Below are 25,422 nucleotides of genomic sequence, written 5' to 3' on the forward strand. Positions count from 1 at the left end.
CATTCAGAAGTTTGACTTGGTTACTGGCCGTCTATTCAGGCTATTGACTAATTTACTTAGCTCAAGTTTGATCGAGTTTGGTTGCCCTACCGAAGCAATTAAAGCAACCAAGTTACGCCAACAAAAAGGAGGCAGGAGGACCTGGTGAGCTCGAAAGTTACGCAAAATTCTGTAACGCTTTTGTCCCGAAGTTCTGCCTCTGTCCCAGTACCTCCGTTTCGTTTCCCTTCTTTCTGGCGAAAATACCAAACAAATTAGCATTAGAACTCGTTGGGCGAGAAGACACCGTTGCTGTGTCTTTGCAAAACTTGTTTACAAGTCGTTTGGCAATTATTCAATTCAATGGCAACGCCGATGGCCATTTTATATAATTTTCTGCGATGAGAGTTGGGTCCGGAGTGGGAAAATAGCCGGAAGGTAAATGCATTTAGAGCTGACCGGAAATCGCGTAATGCCCCACGACAGGTGAAGTTGGAATGGGTGTCAGAAATGGAGGAGTATTAGAGACATGCCGGAGCAGAAGGCGCTTTAAAGTATGCTCAATTTTCCTTTTTCCTTTCAATTTCCTACTCTGACAGACGCAGACGTGGACATGGATAGGGACACGGACCCAGATGCGGATGCGGATGCGGATGGGAGCATTGCAACTGAGTTGGTGGGACACAAGACGAGGACGAGACAGACGCCCAAAGCAGTTGGCACAAACAATTTTTCCAAGGAGCTGAAAAAGGACAGTGTGGAATGAGGCAGGAAAATTACAGGGACTGGGGTAGCCAAAAGGGCAGGGGTCCGGACAAGGGGAAGGTGAAAAAGAAGGAGGAAAAGTAAGGAGTTCTGGTGAAGGAAAAGACACCAGGGGACAGTTGAGGTAGACTCCTTCTTAGCCGTTGCATCATCAGCTTCAATGTGACCCCTGACCCCTGACCCCTTGCTGGTCACATCACCTTGACAACATTTGCCCTTTTCAAATGGATTTGCTTACCATTTCTCGTCACTGTCTCCCGGCCTGATCTCTAACCGAGCATTGGGGAGAAATCAGCTTTTACAGCTCCTTATTGTGAGGTGAACTATTTATATCCTGGGAATGCAGGTCAACCATTATCAGGTTGAAATATATCCCTAGTATTAGCGGTAACTTTTCAACTATATTTTTATTTGTACTTTTCTTATATACTTATCAATTTGTTCGCATAAAGTTGTAACATCATTGTCCTGCATTGTCGTGCTGGCTCGGTGGCTGAATAATTTATATGGCTTCCGGACACTGGACTTGGGACAGTTTAATTTTCCTTTCTGTCCAACGCTTTTCCCCAGGATACCCGTCGCATTTCTCTCACTGTCAGCAGTTAACTTTCGGGGGCACATCCGTCGAGAATTCTTGTCCACACGTTGACTGGATTGTAGATGTGACGGAGTCGGAGATGGAAGGTTTGAGATGAAGCTGAATCTGTAGCTGGAAATTCCATCAAAAGTTGCCTAAGACGGTGCCAGCTTCCGCAAAGCCATCAAAATTTGTCCGCATCTCGTAAAAAGCGGCTAAAGGCGTTGGGATATATGAAATGAGGGGAAAAGGCGGTTCCTTTTACGATTGCGTTATGCAAGTTTCTGTCTAATTTGTGATGATTTCTTCAAGGACGCCAGCGCCTAATTATGGTCTCTGTTGTGGCGGCAATAAATTATTATTGCGGCAGACGCACACATACACTCCATTGCCAATTCAAAGTCAATTAAAGTCTCACGCAATTTGCTTGTCAAGTGGCAACAGGGAATTAAAAAAGTTTCTACCCCGTAGCGGCTTCACAGGAGGGGGGAGCAGGGGGATGGAAAACTTGCCTGGAAAATTATTAAAATTTTAATTACGCAACTCTATGGAGAAAACTTGTAGACATCGCTCTGTCGTCACCGTTTCTGCCATTGTCGTTGTACGAAAAACAGCACGAAAAAAACAGGCAGCAGGTAAAACAAACAAAATCTAGGCGGCTTTTCCTCAAACCGAATGCTGGATATCCTTTCCAAAGGATATGCCATAAGATGGGAAAATAACGCTGAAAATAATAGGGATCTTTAGTTACATACTAAACTTAAAGTAGGTTAGTATTTCTGTTACTTCAATTTAAATTAAAAGCCGTACAATCTGGCTTAAAAATAACTTAAAAATTGTATAAAATATTATCAGAAAATTCTGATTTGTTTTTACTTTAACTAATGGAATTCTTAGCTAAATATTCCACTCAAAATCACATTTCGCTGGCTCAAACTCCCGATAAAGTCAGCTTAGAACTAGCCCAGCCCAGAGTTTAGTTGTGTTGAATGACGACGTCCTGATGGATGGATCGAGGGGGAGACCTAGGGAAAGTCCTGGGGAGAAGACCTGAAGGACACCCACTCTCATTGTGCTGCGGCTGCTGTTGTCGTTGCGGTTGTTCCTTGCCTTGTTTTTGGCGATGTTCGGGGGCGGTACCTTCCCCAGGGTGGCTCCCGGGGAAAGGGGCTTTGGTGGCCCACACAAAAAGAGCCAGCGTTGACGTGCTTAAATATCAAAGTACCCAGCAACGTCAGGGCCCCCCAAGGGCTGACTGTTCGTCTCCTGACCAAGGCATAGGATGTTGGGAAAGGCAATCCTCCTCCTCCTCGATGAGTGACGCCCTCGGCATGCAGTTTTCGGGCACTCGGCTTTTGGAATGACTATCTTTAATCTGATGCCACTTGTACTTGCAGATCGAACAGAGGCCAAAACCGGATAAGACACGCTTTCCCAATTACCTGTCAACGTTACCGCTTCCGTTGGGTAATCGCAGGCATCGAAGGATAAGCACCAGCCGGACCAGAGGCATTATCACAAGGATAACACCGAATCAGCATCCTTCGCCATGGGCAAGAAGAACTCGAAATTGAAGCAGGACACCATCGATCGCCTGACAACAGACACATACTGTGAGTAGTCATCAGACGCATATCTATCCATATTTGCACATATATACACATGTTCAGTCACAAATCATGCCTTTGGCCGCCTTGAACTCCCCAGGATATGATTTGCGAGTTGGTCCCTTGGTCTCCTGAAAGCCTTTTTGGCAGCTCCAGTCGGCAACGTGAGCTCCATCATATATCAGGGACAGAGTTTTTCCTTTTTTTTACACTTCCCGGGGCAATGCTCAATCCTTTGGAAGCGGCCATTCATTATTTCTGGGATTTGAACAGCAAATTCCATTTTACTTAGCCAAGGCGTACATATGCACACACTATATGTGGTATCCTTAGAGCATAGTGAAATATCTAGTATTTGCAGATTGAATTTAATGGGACATTTTTAATTTAATGCAAAATAATTGCTGTTTGCTTTTGGAGTATGTTAAGGGGAAATGGGAAAAATGTATTGTTGTAAAGGAGTAACATTTAGATTTAGACTAGAAGTCAGAGTGTCAGTTTTATTTGTTTTGACTTTGACAGTTCAATAATACAATACACAGCAAAAGTATTTCCATATAGAAATACCCACAAAAGAGCGCTTTTTGTTTTCAGAAATATATTTACTTTATTTGTTCGTTAAATTTTATGCTGGTCGGAGTGGGATTAATACAAAATTACTATATTTTGAAAGAGTGAACTAGAACTTCCGAGACAGAGCTCTGGCTTAAGCTATCATTATCGATATCGTTATCGAAGTTTGTCGATGAGTTTTGGAAGTGCAATCTAAACGATAACTTCATTTGTAATTCTGATAAGGAATCTGTGATTTGTCTTCAAATCCAGATTAAGAATGTATACCAAACGATGATATAATAATGAATAAAAATATTGCTCTCAATTTTATATCGATAAAATGGTCATTTATTGTATTATTTATTATTATTATTGTGCGAAAGTCTTTGTTTGCTGCTTTTGTACTTATTTTTAATGTCTTAGACCTTAATAGTATCGAAAAATATTGAAATAATGCTTCTTTATTTACTTGTATCTTTGGTTTTATCAGAAAAATGCGATATATCAAAGAGAATATCGATTTATTGCACACAATAATCATAGCGCTTAGAAATTTTCACATGTATCAATTTTAGATATTATTAAAAAATGATTTTTTTTATTTGTCTTTTATATATCAAATATATCAAATATCAAAATGTAAAAATATTGATTTAAAAACCAACTGCTGAGTATCGATATATATCGTTTTCCTTTGTCCCTACTAGTTGAGTCTCAATTGGAGTTTATTAACTCAACTCGATATATTTCCTAGTCTTAGCTTATTCCTGAGAAAATAATAGTTCTTAAAACTTTGCTCCCTGCGTTTGGTATGACTGTCATTTGGATATCAGCAATTTGTTAGCCATGTCGCCGCCTTGATATGTAAACTGTGAATTTTCTAATGCGTTTAGCTGTGTCGCCATAGCCCAAAAAGCTCCTTGCTGGGCTTACACATACATTCATATGTATATACGAATATGGCGGCGTCCTGATGACCCCCGGGGCCTCTGTTCCATTTAATTTTCTATGTAATTTCTCGTGGACAGGCAGGCAGGATAGCAGCGGGGGCAGGGAAACACTTGCCGTAGAGAGCATACAGTTTTATATTTTTTTCTAATAGTTGCACATGCCAGTGCGCGCCCTGAGGGGACAAAGACTATGTTCATTCCGACCATCGTCCCTCGCATTTTCCATTTCTCCATTTCCCCATTCCGCATTTTCCACTTACCACTCTTGGCACTCCTGCATTGCCCCATTGCTCTATGGCGCTTCGATTGCAGTTTAAGCGCTCTGGCTATGGGCTTTAAGAGTTTTCTTTTATTGTTTATTGCCTCGAGTGCGGCCGCCATAAGTAGGCTATACTTTTTGCCGCCGCTTGCCCCTTATTTTTCCCTTTTCATCCTGCGGCCATAACTGTATGTGCGTCCGAAAGTACAGTGCGTACCATGCTGCTTTATGGGCCACTCGCATTATATGAAACTCCATTGAATGGCTTAGTTTCCGATTAGCGGTTGCCCAGGCCTCAGTATATTTTATAGCAATAAAAAATAAGTACACATTCGGTTTGTCAAAGGAGTCGTTAAGTTGTCAGACAGTTCGTAATATGGAGATTCATGGCGAATACAATATTGCGAAGTGCAATTGAATAGAATATTAGCAAAATTCATTAGCATTGAAGTTTCGTAAATTTATGAGCTTGTTTTTCACATTTTATTTTTTATTTTTCCACGTTCGTTTTTATTTGGGAAAAGTGGCAATGTGGGTCATTTAAATGAGTTTATGGGGTTTTTTTTGGACTTTCTGTTAATGTTACTGATAGCTAACTGACAGAGGTAAAAGGTAAACATAGTTAAACCTAATAAAAAACAAATACAAATTTATAACACACAAAAAAAACTTTTAAACTGAATAGAGAATATAAATAGTCCCTGATAAAAAAAAAATTCCACTTTAAAGGTAAACCCATTTAAACTTAATAAATAAATAGAAATAGTCTGCGTTAACACCCAAAAAAAAAAAACAAATCTTAAGCTGAATAGCAAATAGAAACAGTCTTTAATAAACTAAAAAATAAACACACTTAACTTAATTTAAAAGGTTACAGATTTACTATGATTTACTAAGTATACTGAATCAGAAATAGTTCATTTTAGGTCCCTGTTAGGTTTATGTTAAGTTCTTGGTAATTAAATATGGCAAACCCAGTTACATATTCTTCAAATTGGGTTACTATGAAATCATTATCTTATTTTTCTCAACGAAAAAGTCTTCCTGTTAACTAAAAAAGGTAATCCCAGTTAACATAATCGTAAAAGCAAATCGTTTCTCTGAGCGTCCGTTAACTACATTTTCTTAACGAGAAATATAACCTGTTAAGTTTCTATTAACTGAAAAATTTCAACTCAGTTAAATTTTTTATAAAAGCAATTTGGTTTTCTTTGAAACTGTTTACTAATTTTTCTGAATGAGAAGGAGTTCCCGTTAAGTCTCTGTTAACCAAGGATGGTAATCCCAGTTAAAACAGAAATTAAAGATAATTGTTTTGTAAACGCAAACTAGTTCCTGTTAAGTGCCTGTTAAGCTCTTAAATTGATGCGTTTGAAAACGAAATGTTCTTAGCAGGATCTTTAGCTGTTTACAAAATTGTAACAATCAGACCAGAAAACAATTCTTGCAAAGTTAATCAATTTTAACCATTGGCTTCTAAGTACAACCGAACTTAATAACAAATTCAGAAAAAAGTGGAATTACGTCTAGTCAGAGTGTTAATCAACTTAAGTAGTTCAACTACAGTTTTGTTATTTTGTTGTGAGCGACTTTCACTTTTTTTGCTTAATGTTTCGAATAATTACTCCGTCACACTTAAAACCCTTTCAGACATCATGTTAATTGTTGGTCTATAAAATTCCATTGATAGTTACGAAAAAAAATGAGAGGGGCAAGCCAATGTGGAAGCATTAGGGTGCAATTGGGGGGTGTGTCCGTATGTGGACAGTATGTGTCTGTGCAACATTTGATTACTTTTCGGCGCCCCTGGACTCCGCCTGCCTTCCTGCCTTTCTGCTCTATTTGCTTGTCATGTATACCCAGCTTTTTGTAACCCCCTTTTCAGTCGTTTTTTCAGCGCTCCTTCCTGCTGCAGCATGCATGGCTTTCATGTCAATTTCTGTTTGTTTTACGCTTCGACGAACAGTCGCAGGACGAGGTATGGAGGGGGCTTGGGGCCAAATCGCTTATAAAACTAAAATGCATGACCCTTGCCAAGGGACTCGGTCCTCCTAAGCTTACGACACGCTGCAGCAATGTCATATTGCAATGGCATTCGGAACCGCATTCATTTGGCTTTGGCACATGTATTTCGCTATGCAAACAGATGGAAAATGGGTGGAAATGGAGGGGGGAGAGGAAAGCGGACAGAGGACGGGAATTGGGAAAATGATGCTGTGTGTCCTGCTGGCAACACACCCTCCATCCTGTGTGTGTGATAACTCCTCCCAGCTGATTTCGCACGCATTGGCACTGCCACTCAGAATTCACTTCAATGTTGAAATTATTATTGCACTTGTTGTGTTCGGATTGGGGTGTGTGGGTGTGCGGGTGTGTGGGTGTGCGGGTGTGTGGGTGTACGGATATCTGTGTATGGTTAGGGGGGCACTCAGCTTGTCCTGACATTTTCTCTGGCATTTAGCAGTGGAAATCAAATGTGTACAAGCAACAAGGAAAGCAGAACAGCAGAGAGCAAAAACAAGCAGTGTCTGCACTGTGATTAAAACAAAGGATAAATAGTAAAATATAAACTGAATAAGAATAAAAAAAATAATCATTAAATATAGCCTGAATAAAAATAAATGAATAAATGATAAATATAAAGTTAATAATAATAAATAAATTAAACACAACGAATAACACATTTGCGTAATTAATAATAAAGTGAGAAATAAATTAATTAACAATTCAGTTAATAATATTTTTTCGATATTATTTCTAAGAATTTAGTATTTTTCAAAAACTTATACGGTCCTATTTAAATTAATCTATTCTAAATGCAATTACTATGTTAACAAGTAAGGAAGCTATACCCTTGCCGATTGCAATTCGATCATTAATAATCTATCCACACCTAATATAATAAAAATAATAAATATATTTTTTAATGTGAACTTCCATTACTCCTGCAAGGGTATAATAATATTAAATGTAGTGAACTTCATTGAGTTGAATCGTAAATATATACATATAAATAAAATATATTTTTGCAGACTTACTCTAAAAATTTACCTAATATGGGATGATGACTAAATCATAGCTTAAAATTATGTTGAAATCTGTGTATAGTTGTCCCTCTTTAATTCTTAGAATCAGAATTATATATATAAAACAAAGATACATATTATCCCAAAATGACTTCAAAAACTAAAACAAAAACAGTAAATAAAAGGAAGATGTTAGATAATGAAGATGCAATCCATCTCACTCCCGCTAATCTTAGTTAGTTAGCAGACTTAGTTAGTTGGTTAGCACTTAAACCATGGTTTAATATAAGGGTTAAATGGTTGTATATTTGGACCTCTCTAACCCTTAAAACAATCAGACTGTGTAGAATCGAAAATATATATGTTAAAGCTATATGTATTTGCGGTCAAACTTTGAAAATTTATCTAAAAAAGGATGATAAATAAATAATAGGATTTAAAATTAGGGCAAAATTGCTGTATAGTTGTCCCTCTTTAACCTTTTAAAGAATCATTAAGTATTCTTAATGTTAAAGTACTTATAACAAGAACCTAACAGAAAATCTTGAACCTATTTAAGTGCATTTAGATTCCGGATTATCATACAAGTATAACATAAAAAGCTCAATTTGAAATAAAATGTTTAAAGTTAATAACTCAGAAAAGGTCAAGGAAACTATTGTAAAAACAGAACACAATTCGTTTTGCTTAAGTATTCATTTAAGAACTTCAAAATCTGTAGCATTAGGACTTAAAAGATCCTTAGAATTATAAGTTTCTTTCGGTGTAATCAAAGAAGCAAATCAAAAGACGTTTCCAAGGGATAAGGGGTAAAGTGAGTAAGTTTAAATCGCACTGCCCCACTGTGCACTCTGCACTGTGCACACATGTTGTGTATAATTTGCTAATGGCACCGGGAGTGGGCACTGGACCTCCCGGGATACCCAACTCCTACCTCCCCCGACTTTCCCCGACTTCCCCCGACTTTCCCCGACTCCATTCATTCATTGACTCAGTTAGTCGCTTCAGTGCAGCTCTGTTCAATTCCAACTGCCATTCCCTGGCTGCTGCTCGTTTATAGACGCAAATTGATAAAGCAACAAACAGAAAGCGATTCGCCAGGGAAGGAGGCTGACAGGGTTCGATCCTGGTTCTGGTCCTGGTCCTGGTCCTGGTCTCGATTCGCCATATAACGACATTAGAAAATTGCCAATCGATGGAAAATTATGATGTGCTTTGCCATCAACTTCAGCTGGCAGCGACGTTTTAGCATAAAGGCAACAATGAACTTGCTGGCAAACTCAATCAAAAGCAAACTGAGCTGCTAATTTGCGAAATGATCGGGTTGCTGCACTTAACAATGGCTGCCAATAGGGGAAAACCCAATCAGAACTATGTTATACTTGAGTTCTATCAAGGGTTAAGGCTTTGAACAGGAAACGGAAATAACGGAGATTAAGATATAACCGATGCAAGCCTAAAAATATGCAAGGAAATTAATGTGAAAGGATATGAAATAGTTTTTTAAGCTTAATTAGTAGTAATTTGTTTGTAAATAAACAATCAAAAGAAACTGAGCTTCTAATTTGCGAAATGATCGGGTTGCTGCACTTAACACTTAACGACCCAATCAGAACTATGTTATACTTGAGTTCTGTCAAGGGTTAAGGCTTTGAACAGGAAACGGAAATAACAGAGATTATGATATATCCGGTGCAAGCCTAAAAATATGCAAGGAAATTAATGTCAAGGGATATGACATAGATTTTTGAGCTTAATTAGTAGTTTATTGTTGTAATTGAATATATGCAAATTAAATTAAATGAAACAGTGGAATTTTAACCCCTTTCCCTCGATTTCTTTCTCTTTGTGTTGCCATTCTGATTCACAGAATTAATTTTAGATATGATCATGATTAATTAGTCGCACCAGAGAGCCAATTTTAGATAGGATCTGAGTCTGGCTTAGGTTGCAGGTTCCACACCATTTCCCTGGCTGGCCAATTTGTCCATGTTTTGTCTCTGTGTGTGTTTTGCCTGGGTTCCATGGAATCCGTGGGACAATGGCTGCTCTCATCCCCCCGTTCCGTAGAGGTGAGCTGTTGCGTTTCAGTTGCGTGCAAGGCCACCAGAGGGTTAACCGCAGACATGCGATGTGGCAACGACGACGACGACGGCGGCTGTGTGCTCAGGGTTAAGCCGAAAGCCGGAGCGAGGTCACTTGTTGCCCCGCCTCGGAATCGCTGGAATCTAATCAAGTTTGGTAAATATTTGAGCCGAGAAGGGGGACGCACACACATATCCTTGCGAAGCCAACTGCAAGGTTGTTGCCAAAGTTGCTACCCAACAAAAAAAAAGAAGGGGGAAAAAAACACGCACAGTCCTTGTCCCTTCACGCGTGTTTTCCCGTACTTGGCATGCTCAATGAGCATATGTTTAAGGGGTGTACACAGTGTCTGCATTTTTGCAGGTTTTAAAATTATAATTAATTAAATTCAATTAAATTATACTTGCAGCCTCAGGTTATTAAGTAAATAAATCAAATTATAAGTATATATTATTATTAAAGCCTGAGAGGGGATAGTTTTAGCCACAAAAGTAGCATTTTACACCATGGGTGCTTAATTTATATTGTGTAAGCTAAGGTCAGAAAGGGAAGTTTGCTGGCTTACGGGTTAAGTCTTTTATTTAGTCTAAGTTTGGTTTATACTTTGAATAGGATGTACATTTATCGAAAGATAAAATCCGATTTTAATTATTGATAAGAAGAATTGCGCTCAATGACATATTCAAAAAGTTTTAAAGTTTTATATATCTATATTTGACAAACCGAAAAACATAAAATTTATTGTTTGAATGACGCATTAAAAAACAAAAACCCAAAATGTTAGGATGATTTCGGGGATCGATAACGATTATATTTTAAACATACTAGACACTAAGTTTTACATAACTTCTAGATATAATTATTTCTGACAAAGATAATTTAAGCAGTTAAGGCTTGTCTTTGGCACAGTTCGATATATCAAAAAAAATATCGATATATTGCAAAGGAAAAATATGAATTTATCTATATAAATAAAAACCATATGGAGGGATGTAAATATATCAAGGGGAAAAGTACGATAAAATATATCGACAGAGATATATATATATATATTATACAATATAAATATAGTATCAACAATGTTAAAAAGTTTGATATATCAAAATTTGGTGTATCAAAAAGTACAGCATCTATCTTTTAAATATTTACATTTTTGGTACTTGAGATGATCGATAGCCAAACTAACTTACTTTTAACTTATAGAAATTATTATTTCTGACAATGATAGTTTAAAAAATAACGTATTATTCTATATATCGAAAAGAATATCGATACCGCAAGGTCAAAAAATAATTTTTTATATTGATAACAAATCGAGGTATTTAAATTTATTGATAGAAAAGTACGATATTATACAACGACAAGAATATTGCGCCCAATATAATTTTAAAATTGTTGTGCACTTTGGTACATAGAGCTTTAACATATCGAAAAAAACATAGCAAATATTGTTTGAATATCGATATTATTAAACAAAAATTTAAGGAATCGATAACCATTCATTTTTTAACAGCTCCGAAACGAACTTTTTGATAACTTCTGGATATAAACATTTCTTACATTTGTAGTTAAATTTAAGTTGAGAGTTCGATATAAAAGTTAAAAACATCAAATTATATATCGATAAGGTATCGATAAGTAAAAATATTTCCTGCAGTTGGTAATAAGCTTTGAAAACTGATTGAAAGGTATTTCAATTGTCGGGGCACTCGACTTGCTGTATGTGTGTGAGTGAGTGTGTGTGGCCCGCATGCAGCTCGCAGCTCATTTAAAGTTTTCCTTTCTCCCCCCAACCCCCCCCCCCCATCCAGGGAGCGGGGGGGAAAATGAAAAGCGGAAGAGGGCGAGGCCCTTTGCCAGCCATTCATTAATTAGCATGTGGCCACACCCAGCGGGAGCTCCTTTCCGCCTTTTGCATGTATGCGTAAGTATATATGTATGTGTGTGTGCAAAAAGTTCAAATTAAATCAGTTTAAAATTAAATTAAATAAATACAAAAAAGAAAAAGGCTAAACTGGCGGCATTTTGGCCTTTTTTTATTTTTTGGTGAACAAGAAAAATGAATAAACGCTGCGGGCCACAAACAACTTTCGAGGGGAGCGCAAAAAAAAAAAAAAAAAAACGCTGCCTTGTGCAAATAAACATTTAAATCGAAATAATTTTTTGCCGGCTAAAGGAGGGGTGTGGTGCTGGTGTGTCCTGGAGTGTATTCCTGGTAAGTAGCATACTCTGGTTCGGTCCTGGCTATGAACTAATTTGCTTTACAGCCGCCGGCGTTGCACAAACACCAACATTCCACCGCCATTCTCCTCATACGGGGCGATACGGAATACTGATTACGAGGGAGGGCCTAGGGAGGATATATACATATATATATATATATATATATATATGTATTATTCATGTTGCCGCAGTAAAAGTCGTCGGCCGACATCGACAGCGACACAAGGATAACGCTCCTTGGAGCTTACTTAGCCAACGCGTTTGGCGTGCGCAGACTTTTAAAAGGCCTGTGGGGCCATCGGCATGACTGTGGGTGTCCTGTGTCTGGTTATTTGGGTACACACACACACACACACACACACACACACACACACACCACTTACCATTCCCCTAAAAATTCCTCTTAGAATTTCCCCCTTACCATTTCCCTTAGCATTTCCCCAATCTAGATGGGCCTAGGCTATGGGCCAATTTCAATTGCGTGCAGCAGCTGAAGTCAAATTTTTGTGTGTGTGCTTCTTTTTTCTCTCTCTTTTCCTGGGTGTCAGAGGTTAGGCTCTGTTTTTTATTTGTAGAAAAAAAAAAGAAATAGGTACCTTTTTTTATATGGTGGGAATAGAGCCAGGGTGCCATGTACATCTCCATCATCATCAGTGGGGTTTTTCTCGTTTTGTTTTTCATTTTCAAAGTGGTTTTTCGCTGGCTTCTCACGTATAATTGTAGGGAAACCCCCCACACACAAATACAGAGTAAAAGTAGGTCTATAAATTAGTTAGATTCTGGAAAAGTCGAAGCCTAAGCAGAAGTTATTTGAAACAGTAACAAATTTAAAACAAACATTCAGAGGCCTAACTTTACTTTAAATTTAGAGTAACACCTATAATTTAAAGGGCTTACAACTAGTTGTGTAATGTAATTGATTTATTCAGTTGCCTGGCTGTAATTAATTAAATGATTTATTAAATGAGTTGTGCACTCAGCGTTCGCGTTGCATTTCCCTGTCGCAGGTCATACATTTCGTTAGCTTATTACTCATACGCAGTGTGGGCGCAGCATCCGAGGGCAAGGGATGCTATCCCTTGCTAAGCCTGTCAAGTGAACGCCATCAATCTCCAAGGACAGCCGATCCTTAGAGCACAACTTAAGCCGCCATAACTCAGCGGCTCAGCCGGGTTTTGGGACGGGCACTTGGGTTGATTTTGATATTAAGACTGATAGCCTTGGGACACTTTGGCGAGGTCCTTGATAAGTGTGTTGTCTCACTGCAAGTGCTTAACTAATCTCGTTCTCTCTCTCTCTCTATCTTCTCTTTGCAGTCACCGAAAAGGAAATTCGTCAATGGTAAGCATTTTCTACTTTCCCCGCAATTTTTCCTACTCGTTTCCTTTTTTTGTGTCATCTACGTGTTCGTTTTGAATCGAATTTCTCCTTTTTTTTTATCATTTATTGGAGGTATAATTAATGGTAAAATTGCAACAAATTTTGAATGGGGAGGGAGAGGGTTTGGCGATGAGTGCAAATTAATTCCAGCGCGGTATAAAATGTAAATAAAATTTAAAATGCAAAAGCAGACAGTGTGCGAATTTTGGCCGCGGGCAGCGGCAAGGTAAACATCTTTCCCAAGCCAATATTTATCTTTCATTTGTTGTGTGTTAAGCGTGTGTGAGTGGTGGGTGTGCTCTGGACATTATTGGTTTTTAATTTAAGTTTTGATCTTTATTATTTCTGGTTATCTCTCGGTACGCTGTCCTTCTCCCACACACTGTATCTCTCTCTCTCTCTATATATCTGTCTCTATATGTCTCTCTGTCTGACCCCCTTTATGCTAATCTATTTATCTATTATCGCCCTGTCTCTCTACACACCATCCCACTTGCTGTCTCTATGCTATCCGCTATCCCGACCTCTGACCTCTGACACACCGAAGGCACAAAGGCTTTCTCAAAGACTGTCCCAATGGTCTGCTGACCGAGCAAGTGAGTACCAACATATTTAACCAGCATCATCATCATCATCATCAGCTTCGTTACCATGGCTTTCATCATAACCAACCGCAAAAGGAATCCTCTTATTGAGGGTCATTCCCCGCAAAACTATATATACATTTATGTATCTATATAGTTTACACATATTTATAGTTAAGCCACACCACTGACCATCCTTAAATCCTGAAATGCGGTTTGTCCTTATTCGTTCGTTCGTTTTTTTTTTTTGTGGCTGACTTTTGTGGCATGAATAAAATAAATACCAGAAAACGTACATTACATTACATGTCCTGATGCAGGGGGGTAATCCATTCATTGATTTGACAATTTCAAGTATTTCGATTCCGGGGAGCTGTAGCAAAAATAAACTGCATTTCCTCTTGCCCATAAATATCCCTTTGCTTTGCTTACACTTACACACAATGCATTCCATATACATATGTATGTACATATGTACAGGACAAGCCCAGGACCCAAAGCCACAATCCTTGCAAGTCATTTGTTTCACTTAACTGCAGTATTTTCGAAATTTTCACTTTAATGCTATTTTATGTGTCTAGTTCTGACTTGCTTACCTCCCTAACTCGAACTTCAACTCGAACTGGAACTCGAACTCAGAACGCCTTTGCAGTCCACAAATATTTACTTGTCTCATCTCTCTCCCCGTCTCTTGCTCGCCGCACCTTCTTGCCCTCTCTTTCTCTCTCTCTCTATCTCTTTCCCCAGGGCTTCATCAAAATCTACAAGCAATTCTTCCCCGACGGAGATCCCAGTAAATTTGCATCCCTGGTCTTTCGTGTCTTCGATGAGAATAATGTGAGTATGGGGAATGTAAATAAAATAAATTAATAGATGTATATAAATTGATTTACATTACATTATTTGTATATTTATATTGATTATCTTTAGCCTTTGTAAATGTATTGAAATTCGTGATAGAACTAAGATATATTTCACTTTGCAGGACGGCGCCATTGAGTTCGAGGAGTTCATTCGAGCTTTGTCCATAACATCGCGGGGAAATCTGGACGAGAAGTTGCATTGTAAGTTTAAAATCTATATAAGCCGTATCATATGCTATTATAACAAATCACCTGGACTCATTGAGGTCACACAGGCTTTAAAATAACTTGCACAAATATTTTCTATTATTTTTGTTAATTATATGAAGTATTGCTGCAATGACATCCCAATGCAATTTGCATTAAATTTAGGTTTCAGTAATACCTTGAAAGAAAAATCTATAAATATGTGTTGTTTTATTTATTTAATTATTTATTTAAACTGACTACGATCAAAGACATTAAAAAAAGAATAAAACAGTTTAATTCGCTTTTAGGAATCTCTTTTATCTCCTTGTTTCTAAACTCCCAATGATCAAAGCGCACAGAGATTTATTTAATTAGAATATAATAATTGGAAAATTTCACAGGGAAATAACCGATTTCTTCAATGGGATCATTAGCCCGATAACTATTTTTTGTTATTTCATTAAGTTTGTAGCAATATCTATTTCTATTTCTTTTTAGTGGAGTTCTGTGGTAGTTGTCAGAGACTACAATTATTATAAGACACCACCAAGAAGCAAAGTGAAATATATATTGTTCATATTCCAACAACTTGGTCTCCATTAAAAAATAAATAAATATTTATAATAATAATATAAGTATTATGTTTATTATTATATTGTAATGCACATTCTAGATTAAATTAAATGGATTAAAGCGGTATTTTTATAATTGTATTTAGTATTTGTTTGTTGTTTAGATCTATGGATATTTTTATTAAATATATTATAACTTAGGCAATTGTCTTGCTTGAACCATAGGTAAACCCTTATGGTTGCTGTCGAGGCTTTAATAATAAAAGCTCACTTTTAATCCTATTTTACTTCAGTGTCATAGCCGCATAAATGAAACCTATTGTAAGAGCTTATGATACTCGCTTAGATAATGATGTTTTCTTCTTTTTTAAAGCTTTTTTAAATATGAATATTCGATTTTCACTCTTTCCCAGGGGCCTTCCGTCTGTACGATGTGGACAATGATGGCTATATAACCCGCGAGGAGATGTACAACATAGTGGATGCCATCTACCAAATGGTGGTAAATATCTATAGTTCTAGAATTTCCGACTTTTTTAAGTTTATCCTTATAATAATCTAACTCCTTCCCCCCCCCCAGGGTCAGCAGCCGCAGACGGAGGATGAGAATACGCCGCAGAAGCGAGTGGACAAGATCTTCGATCAGATGGACAAGAACCATGACGATCGCCTGACCCTCGAGGAGTTCCGTGAGGGCAGTAAAGCTGATCCACGTATAGTGCAGGCATTAAGTTTAGGTGGTGATTAACAACCGCAGGGCCCGTAGTAGTTGTAGTCGTATGTAGTGGCCTTGGCCATGGGGCAGGGGGAGCGATAGCGATGGGGTGATATGAGTGATATTAGACAACGAATTCCACGCAAATTCACAGACGTCAAACAAAAAGGATCGAGAGTCGCCCGCCCCCTCACACAGATACACACACGCACACTCACACACGCTCGCCCGTGTACTATATCCCATATATCCCGATCCCTGGGGTGCAGTTCATTAAGCCACCCCGCCATCAGAGATACACGCCAACACGAACAGAGGTTTTGAGTCCTTAAGTGAAATTCCAACTAATAGCGAATTATATACGCATAAAAAAAAAACAAAACAAACATAATATTTCAATTAACAACAGCCAAAAGCCGCATCAGCCGAATAAAAAAAAATTGTTAAGCAAAAACCAAAAGTTATTGCAGAGAAAAGCAAAAACCAAAACCGAAAACAAACACCAATTGAAGTCAGAGAAGCGCTTTTTGAAAACATATTTCGAATATATGAATATATATACATATATATACACATATATATTTGTGTATAATGCCCGAGTATGGATAAATATAGGTTATTAATAAAAAAAATAAAACAAAAAGCATACACAAATTATTTATTAGGCATTTGCTCTATATCTTAGGCATTTTTATTGAAATGCTTGCCAAGCGAGGGAGAAACTCAAGTTGACAACTATCATTAAGTGCCGATAGCCAATTAATTAGGCCAGTTGACATATATATTTTTTTTTGCAATAACAAAACAAAAAAATTGAAAAATATTAAACCTATAAATGGATATACATTAGGCAGCAGTCGACTAAGCTGACACCTATACTTATTTATACTTATCGAAACTAATTCGCTAATTGGCTTAAGCGCTTTAATCACAAAAAAAAAAAAAAAACGGAAAAATAAATAAATATACACCTCTATTGTTTTGCTGCGAAAGCTGCTCTAACTGTTGATAATCGAACGTGTTGATAATCGATGTTAAACTAAAGCTAAAACCATAAAAAACACCCAGTCTATACAGATAACCAGAAAAGTAGAACTAGAACACACACACATATTTGCATGTGACAATACGATGAATAAGATGCTTAATCCTTTGGCGTTATGCATCCTATTTTTAGAGTATTGTCCTAGCACTTCAGCATGCGGCATGAGTGTTTCTCCAGGTCCTGTTGCCAGTCCCCTCATCCATTCATTGAGCTTGACAATCAACCTGATTTTGCTGTGGACCATCAAATGGCTCCCTATCATCCAACGGATCATCCTGTGGCAGACTGGCACCTTCACCATTTTTGATATATCTTTGATGTTTCCTTGTGTGTGCATGAAAATGGGAATATCAATCGTATTTTCGAATTGTTTTTCTTTTGTTCCTACAAACCAGAGCTTGAAACTATCGTATTATATCGAGAAATCAGTGGGGGTTACCCCTGTGATTAATGCCTTACCGAAAACTATCTACTATAAATGTGAAACTATCGCCAAATCATCGACTCTCTCTCTCTCTCTCTTCTCTCTTTTCTCACCGTCTCTCTCTATCGCTCCATCTCTCTCTGATACACATGAGTTTATATTTTTTTGGTTCTGTATTTCTTTAAACGAGTCTAATCACCATGCTAAAATAATTTCTATATTTTATATGTGGCTCAGCTTTAGACCGTAAATATAAGGAGGATCCTACTCCATCTATCCTTCCTATACATCCTTTTTCCTGTTACCTTCCTCCGCTTTTCCTTAATAATTCGCATCATGAACATTAGAACTTAATTTGGATGTTGCCTTGTAGTTTTGGCCATAGTTTTCGCTTCTTCATCCAAAAAAAAAAACAAAACAAAGAAAGAAATTTTGCTTTTGCCACCAAGGTTTCAGAAAAATGCTTGTCTCCCGCCTTCTGACACCGATATTCCAATTCCAATTCCGATACCGATACCGATTCCCAATCCGATTACGTATCACCTATTTTTTCGATTGCCCAGCACCCGAAATCCTATTTCTAGTTTTACACACTTGTACGAATATATAAACCTAGATAAAAGCCAAATAAATTGATATACACACTTGTATGTATAGGGAGAGAAATATACATATACACACTCAGATATTGATAATTATATATACATATATATATATATATCTATATTATATAGAAGTCCCCTATTTGTATTTTACTTGTGCAATTTGCAAATTGTTTTTGCATAGATTTATTATTACTGAAAACGATTTGAATTTAAGAAAACACTCACACCTACCACAACCGAGTTGCACACGTTTGGCATGCCTTTCTTCCTTCTCATTCTCATCGTAAGAAATCTTAGAGAAATCATGCAAAAGAGACAGTGAACATAATGATATCTACTATGAGTATACCTATACATATATGCAACAAATACAAATCAAGAAAAACAAACTCAAACTAAACTGCAGCAACAATCAATTTTTCGCGCTTCTTATATACTCAGACTACAAGTGTTAATGTGAACAACATACAAATACATATATTGTATATAGCTAGCGGACTAGCGAAACATTTGAGAATTCAATTCACAAAAAACGATGAAGGGAATCCTTGAATCTAGGCTCTAAGACAAAACCCCTCAAATCACTCGGCCACACTCCCCTCCACACACCTATTTCTACATAACATATATGTAATCGAAAGCTAATGAGAACGATAAAGTTAGTCTCGAAAATCACTTTCCTATATATCTATATATATAAATATAATTTTTTTTTGGGTATCTTGTAAGCGATGATAACGTTACCGATACTGATAACAAAATGGAAACCTTACTTTGTGTGCATTATATTCAACATAAGCAATACTTAATTTAGCATTCGAATGCATTAAGCAAGTGTTTAATAATAATTAAATCGATTCTAAATGAAAACCCCAAGTGGAAACTCATTCTCTTCACATTCAACACACAAACACTCACACACATAACTAACAAGTTTTTGGAATTATTGCGAAAAGAAAAACTAAAATCAGAACAAAAACAAAAGTTGAAGTTTTAATGGTTGGTTTTAAGTCGCAATTTATAGCTCCCATAGCTCCGGAATCGAAAGTTTTATACGAAAATTCTAGAAAACCATCATATGGCATTCTCATCTTATTCTCTATATTATCTTTTCCCTCAAATATGACATTTTACAACCTAATGAAATGAAGTAATAAACTCAACTTAAATCGGGAGGCTAAGGAACTTTTAGCAGAGCGGATTACCAAGGATGTGCCGCTCCATTGGGGATTGAATACAAAGTCAGTTCAGGACCAGATTCAGGATATCCCACCATCTCCAGCTTGGCCAAAGGCTCAGTATCCTGGAAAATATTAATATATTTATATAATATTAACCTATGGCTTATGCAACATGTGATACCTATGGAGTGCCAAAGTTAATGGAATCATTATTAACAAATAACAAGTATTCATTATCTGTACATTGAACTTTTTAAAATTTTATTTATTGCGCCTAAGATTTTATATTAATTTTCTTTGAAATTGTATATAAAATAAATAAGAAATTACATTTGAAAGCTGCATATAAAGAAATAAATAAATTTCTACATAATGAATGACAAATTTCACACTGTAAGTATTTATTAAATTAAGATATTTATGTTTGCTTAAGTTATTTATTTAAAGTATTTTAAATTGAAGTTACTAAATGTGAATTGAATGAAAGTGATACATAATCATCTTAATAAAAAATTTAGTATATATATATTTTATACAAATTCTATTGTCTAATATATTTAGACAATAAAAGGGTCTTTCTCTTCCATGGCATTTTCACGTTTATTAATTTCTTTCAAAAATCGTATTTAATTGCTGCGACGTTGGTATCGTGGGCTGTACAACTGTCCAATAATCAATCATTTTTAAATATAATATATTAATAAATATTTCTTATAAGAAAAAAAAAATATATATATATATATAAATATAGAAAAAAACAAGAAAGGAAGCTAACTTCGGCACGCCGAAGTTTATATACCCTTGCAGATAGAACTTCTATGACTTGGAATCCCAACAATATAAATTATATTTATTTGTGTTAAAAAACAATGAAGTAATACCTGCTTTCATTTCATTCACCTTTACATATTATATTTGCAGTTTTACAGTCACAGATGTGTATTTTTCTCCACATCTAACGATCGTTTGTATGGCACCTATATAATATAGTAGTCCGATTTTCATAAAATTTTACACAAAATTTAAGATGGATATAAAATGGTTATACTTCAAATTTGATGAAAATCTGTTGAAAACTGAAAAGGTTATAAATTTAATTGTATTAATTTCTCGATCGTTCCTATGGGAGCTATATGATATAGTTGTACGATTTTCATTAAATTTTATACAAAATTGTAGAGTATAGTAAAATGGATATATCTTAAATTTGATCAAATTCTGTTGAAAACTGAAATTGTTATAATTTTTTTTGAAAAAATTATCCGATCATTCCTATGGCAGCTATATGATATAGTCGTCCGATCCGGCCCGTTCCGACATATATACGAGTGAGAGTATATAGAAGGTTAACTTCAAAGTTTCATTCAGATAGCTTCAAAACTGAGAGACTAGTTTGCGTAGAAACGGACAGACGGACAGACGGACAGACGGACATGGCTAGATCGACTCGCCTGTTGATCCTGATCAAGAATATATATACTTTATATGGTCGGAGGTGCCTCCTTCACTGCGTTGCAAACTTCTGACTGAAATTATAATACCCTGCAAGGGTATAAAAAATATCACATATATAAAATGTTAATAAATAACACGTTTTATCAAATTAATTTGATTTCCAAAAACAAAACAAACATTCGGTAATCATTTTTTTAAGTTTAAGACAATTAAGCAACGATTGGTCGTTTGCTGGGTTTCTTTTAATTAATGCACTTTATTTATTATTATTATTTATTTTTGAACCTCAGCGGAAAATAATAGTATTTATACAACTTACCGTTTTTGTCTTATTATTTAAATTAGTTCTTTTGTTTTTTTCCTTAACCTTAGTCAACAAAGATGCAAGATTAAGTTTAATTTCTTTATTAAAATAATATTCCTTTGGTAGATTAATTGTCATGGGGACACTGTGCATCCGTAGTTAAAGTTTGGCGCCAACTTTTGAGTTGTCAAGTTGCCGGAGGATGGAATATAACGAGGCTATATCGACAAATGAAAGTTTAAAGTACATAAATTTAAATATATTTTTAATCATTAACTATATTTACTTCTAAATATATCTACATCCTTACTTAATTGTATTAATTCATTAGAATTCATTCAATATCCAACGAAGATCTCGTTCTGATTGCTGTGGTGCATGATTTGGTGTCTCCGGCTGGCGGCTGACTTGGCAGATTTTGCGGCAGCATTGGCCCGGGCTTTTTGAGATTGTGGCAAGCGCGGGTTTCCCACGCTCCTCGAGTCCCACTTGCCATGTTGCACGCGAACGGGAACGCGGCAAGCTGCGCTGAGGCAAGCTATTAAACGCCCCACATGACACTGGCACAGTGGGGCCGCTGGTGGGAGCAACATGTGTTGTGTGCCACAGATCTTTGCCCCGGGATCCCCAGACCATCTCATACCCAGCCTTGCTCGTGTGGCAAGAGTCTGAAAAAAATATATAATAAATATTTTGAACTTTTTAATTAGAACCGACACCGATATAAAAGTGTCATAGAACTACAGGACTCTATGACACTATTAATTTATATATATTTAAATTATTAAATGCTTATAATGTATATTTTTTTTTAATTATTTATATTATTATTGTGTTTTTAATTTTATTAATATTAGAGAGACTAAAATATTCTTTATGTGCTTTACCAGTTTATAGAAGATATAATATAGTTGCTAAGACACTTTTCTTGTAATGACACCTTATGGTTTATGTATAAAAAGTGTTAAATCCTTATTAAATATTATATTTTATTTTTTGTTTGTTTTTAATGTAATTTTAGACTACATTTTACTTTATGCGCTTTAGCAGTTTTTAGAAGATAAGGTTGTTAAGGCAGTTTACCTTTTATGACATAGTTTATAGTTTATATTTAACAAGTATTTAATGGTTTTAAGTATTATTAATATTATTATTTAATTTTAAATTATTGTTCTTTATATTTATATATTAATATACATTTTTACTTTTTGTGGTTTACCAGTTCTTAGACGTTAAGGTAGCTAAGGCACACTTTCACAGTGGGCGTAATGACTCTCTTCTTTATGATACTATTAAAATAAAATTATAATATAAAAATAATATTAAATTATAAATTAATAATAATAATAAGAAATAAATAAAAAATAATAATAATATTAATAAATAATATAAAAGAATAAATAATAATAAATAATATACATTATAATATATATAATAAAATAATGATATAAACATATATGTTAATATAATTATAAATTATATATTATATAAAAATAATTAAGTGTCACTAAAATTATTATTTAGGAATACTTCCTTAATCCTAATGCGCTTTAAAAGTTCTTAGATGTTGAGGTTACTGTGACACACTATGGGAGTGGTCTTAATGATATGAAGTCCTACAATGAAGATGTATATTTTATGTCTGAAGATAATTAGCACTGAAATCTTCCACAATATAGGCTTTATTTTGCGTTAATTTCTAAATTAATATAAATATAATAATATAATATCTGCTTGAGGCATTTCTTTATAGTGATCTAATTTCTTATCCCTCCCTCAAAGTAATTTGTAAGTATTTCCCATATCTTTTTCAATCCCTGTGCGATCTTGTTTTGATTTCGCCTGATCTTTAAGATTCCGGGGATTACACTGGTGACTTTCACCGCCACAAGTGGGCCTCTTCTGGCCTAGACAGTGTAACGTAACATAGATCCATCACGTCTTCGCCCAACACACGCAGCTCATTAACAACGCCGCTGACAACTTGAGAGGGGTGCAGCTGCCCGAGTTCAGGGCTTCCCCCCTTGTAACTCCCGCCCGTGGGCCTTGTAACTCCCCTCGACTTTTTGTCAGCCGTGGGGAGCGTGGGAAATTGTCCATGGTGGTGGGATTTTTCGGGGCGGGAAATATTGGCGGGCTCAGCAAAAAACCAAAATAAAAATAAAAATAAAGAGGCCCCCACCGGGTGACATAAATACAGCTTTTTCGCGCCCAGCATCGCGTTGGGCCTGCATCATTGTGACGTCAGTGGGTCGACCCATTTTCCAAGCCGCCACAGCAGCTTTCCTGGAAAGCCAAAGGGAATGTATCTCAGAAGAGAACGGAAGTCCAGAAATAGGCAACATAGCACATAAATTATAGATCGTATCGAGTATCAATTAGTCCGGGGATAAGGAATTTTGTTCGGTGGAGGAGAGATATTTTTATTACCCTCTCAGGGACCTGCACTTGTTTGGTTCGCTTCGTTTCCTTTTGTCCCAAAACGATTCGGTTCGCTTCGGTTTTGGGTGCCCCAAAGAATCCTCGAGTGATGCACTTTCCCCCCCCCCCAAACTGTCACTTCGAAGGGTTGTCTTTCGCTGATAAGGAGCCGGGATGAAATCAACTGAAGCCCTTCAATTGCCTTGTCGTTTCTCAGCTATTTATGTCCGGAGTGAAATATCAAAATTACATTTGTAACAGACGCTTTAGTCGGTGATCCTGGGTTAATGGTATGCACTCACATGCATCCCGGCCCGAAGTCATCTGAAATTCAAGAACAGACACACTTAAGGGGCGGTCGCACACGCGCACTTCTTAGGCACAGTGGGATGAGTATTATATTTGAATAGTAAAAATATATCATTATAATCATATTAGCAATTTTTGTTTAAAAATTAATTTTAAAATATGTTTTATAATATACGTGTATTTAAATATATATATTATTACTTCAAGTCAAGTAAATGCAGACTTTTAAATTGAATCTTAAGCTTAAAACTGCCGCATAGTTGTTTTCTTAATTTATTTTCTGCAAAGCAAAGTAACAAAATTGTAATACTTATTTATATACATTTCTTAAGCTTAAATCTGTTGTATGGTTATATTCTTAATTTAATTCCTGCAAAGCATAGAAACAAAATTGTAATATATACTTATATAAATATATTTTATTAGAGCAATAAGAGCAATTATTTGCAACTGAATACAAACAAAAGGAAGTTATAAATGTCTGGAATTTCACTTTAAAATATACATTTTCTTTTACTTTCTTAAACAAAATTGTTCGTTAGCAAAAGTAAGTGCAATTTTTATTTCAAAAGAAACTGAAGCTTAAACCTTCTGCACATCTCTTTCTTAAATAAATTTCTTTAAAACAAAGTGCAAAAAATGTAGTGCTTATTAAAATGTTTTTATATTATTAGAAGGGTAACAAAATATTGATTCAGACTAAATAAAGGTATTTAGAACAAAACATTTGAATTTGATTAATTTATTTAAACTAAGATATACATATTCGTATACACATAATGCTTTTTATAAGTTCTATAAATAATTCAAAATAATTTAAATTTTGTATATTTATTATTAATATTAATTCATTAATAATAAAATAAAATTAATACATGTTAAATCAAGCTTATGTACTGCACTTTTTCTAGTATTTATCACCTTTCCTTTCTTACGATTTGCAACCCACTGTGCGCTTATCAATGCAACGGTTAATTCCTGCATCCTAGCGCTCGGAACTAATTCCATGGACAATGGCCTGAAACATCCATAAAGTTGCTCATTAAAATATATATATATCAATTATGCTGCACATCGCTATCGTAAAAAAAGGAGTGAGTACAGATAACGGGCTAAAAGGGGTTTCCGGCCATGATTTACATTATAAAAGGCACATTATATTTTTGGGAGCGCCCTCGTCTATATCGCTCCAAATATATATGTATATATATTTACCAAGTTATTCCCAAGCGTCCAAAAATAGACACAAATTGTAACGCACTTGAAGTGCACTTTGAAACATCTTGAAGTCCAAATAAAACAGCAGAAAGATGATGTGTGTGTGTGTGTTGTGTGTGTGTGCAGGGCAC

General features: G+C 36.0%; 1 protein-coding gene across 9 annotated transcripts in view; it reads left to right on the top strand.

The window, feature by feature from the left end:
- LOC110176001 (frequenin-2) overlaps positions 1-19,387 on the top strand; it is a 33,837-nt gene extending 14,450 nt beyond the window's left edge. For all 9 annotated transcript variants that reach the window (XM_020942203.2, XM_086836711.1, XM_086836712.1 and 6 more), the window contains 7 exons: positions 2,719-2,934; positions 13,343-13,367; positions 13,954-14,002; positions 14,738-14,827; positions 14,976-15,054; positions 16,028-16,116; positions 16,195-19,387. In XM_020942203.2, the coding sequence (XP_020797862.1) occupies positions 2,871-2,934; positions 13,343-13,367; positions 13,954-14,002; positions 14,738-14,827; positions 14,976-15,054; positions 16,028-16,116; positions 16,195-16,362 (564 nt within the window). In that variant the 5' untranslated portion in view covers positions 2,719-2,870 and the 3' untranslated portion in view covers positions 16,363-19,387. The remainder of the gene's footprint in view (positions 1-2,718; positions 2,935-13,342; positions 13,368-13,953; positions 14,003-14,737; positions 14,828-14,975; positions 15,055-16,027; positions 16,117-16,194) is intronic.
- Positions 19,388-25,422: the final 6,035 nt, after the last annotated feature.

This window comes from Drosophila serrata, unplaced genomic scaffold, assembly GCF_035046125.1.
Source record: "Drosophila serrata isolate PLE 108 unplaced genomic scaffold, ASM3504612v1 contig_293, whole genome shotgun sequence".
Taxonomy (NCBI): domain Eukaryota; kingdom Metazoa; phylum Arthropoda; class Insecta; order Diptera; family Drosophilidae; genus Drosophila; species Drosophila serrata.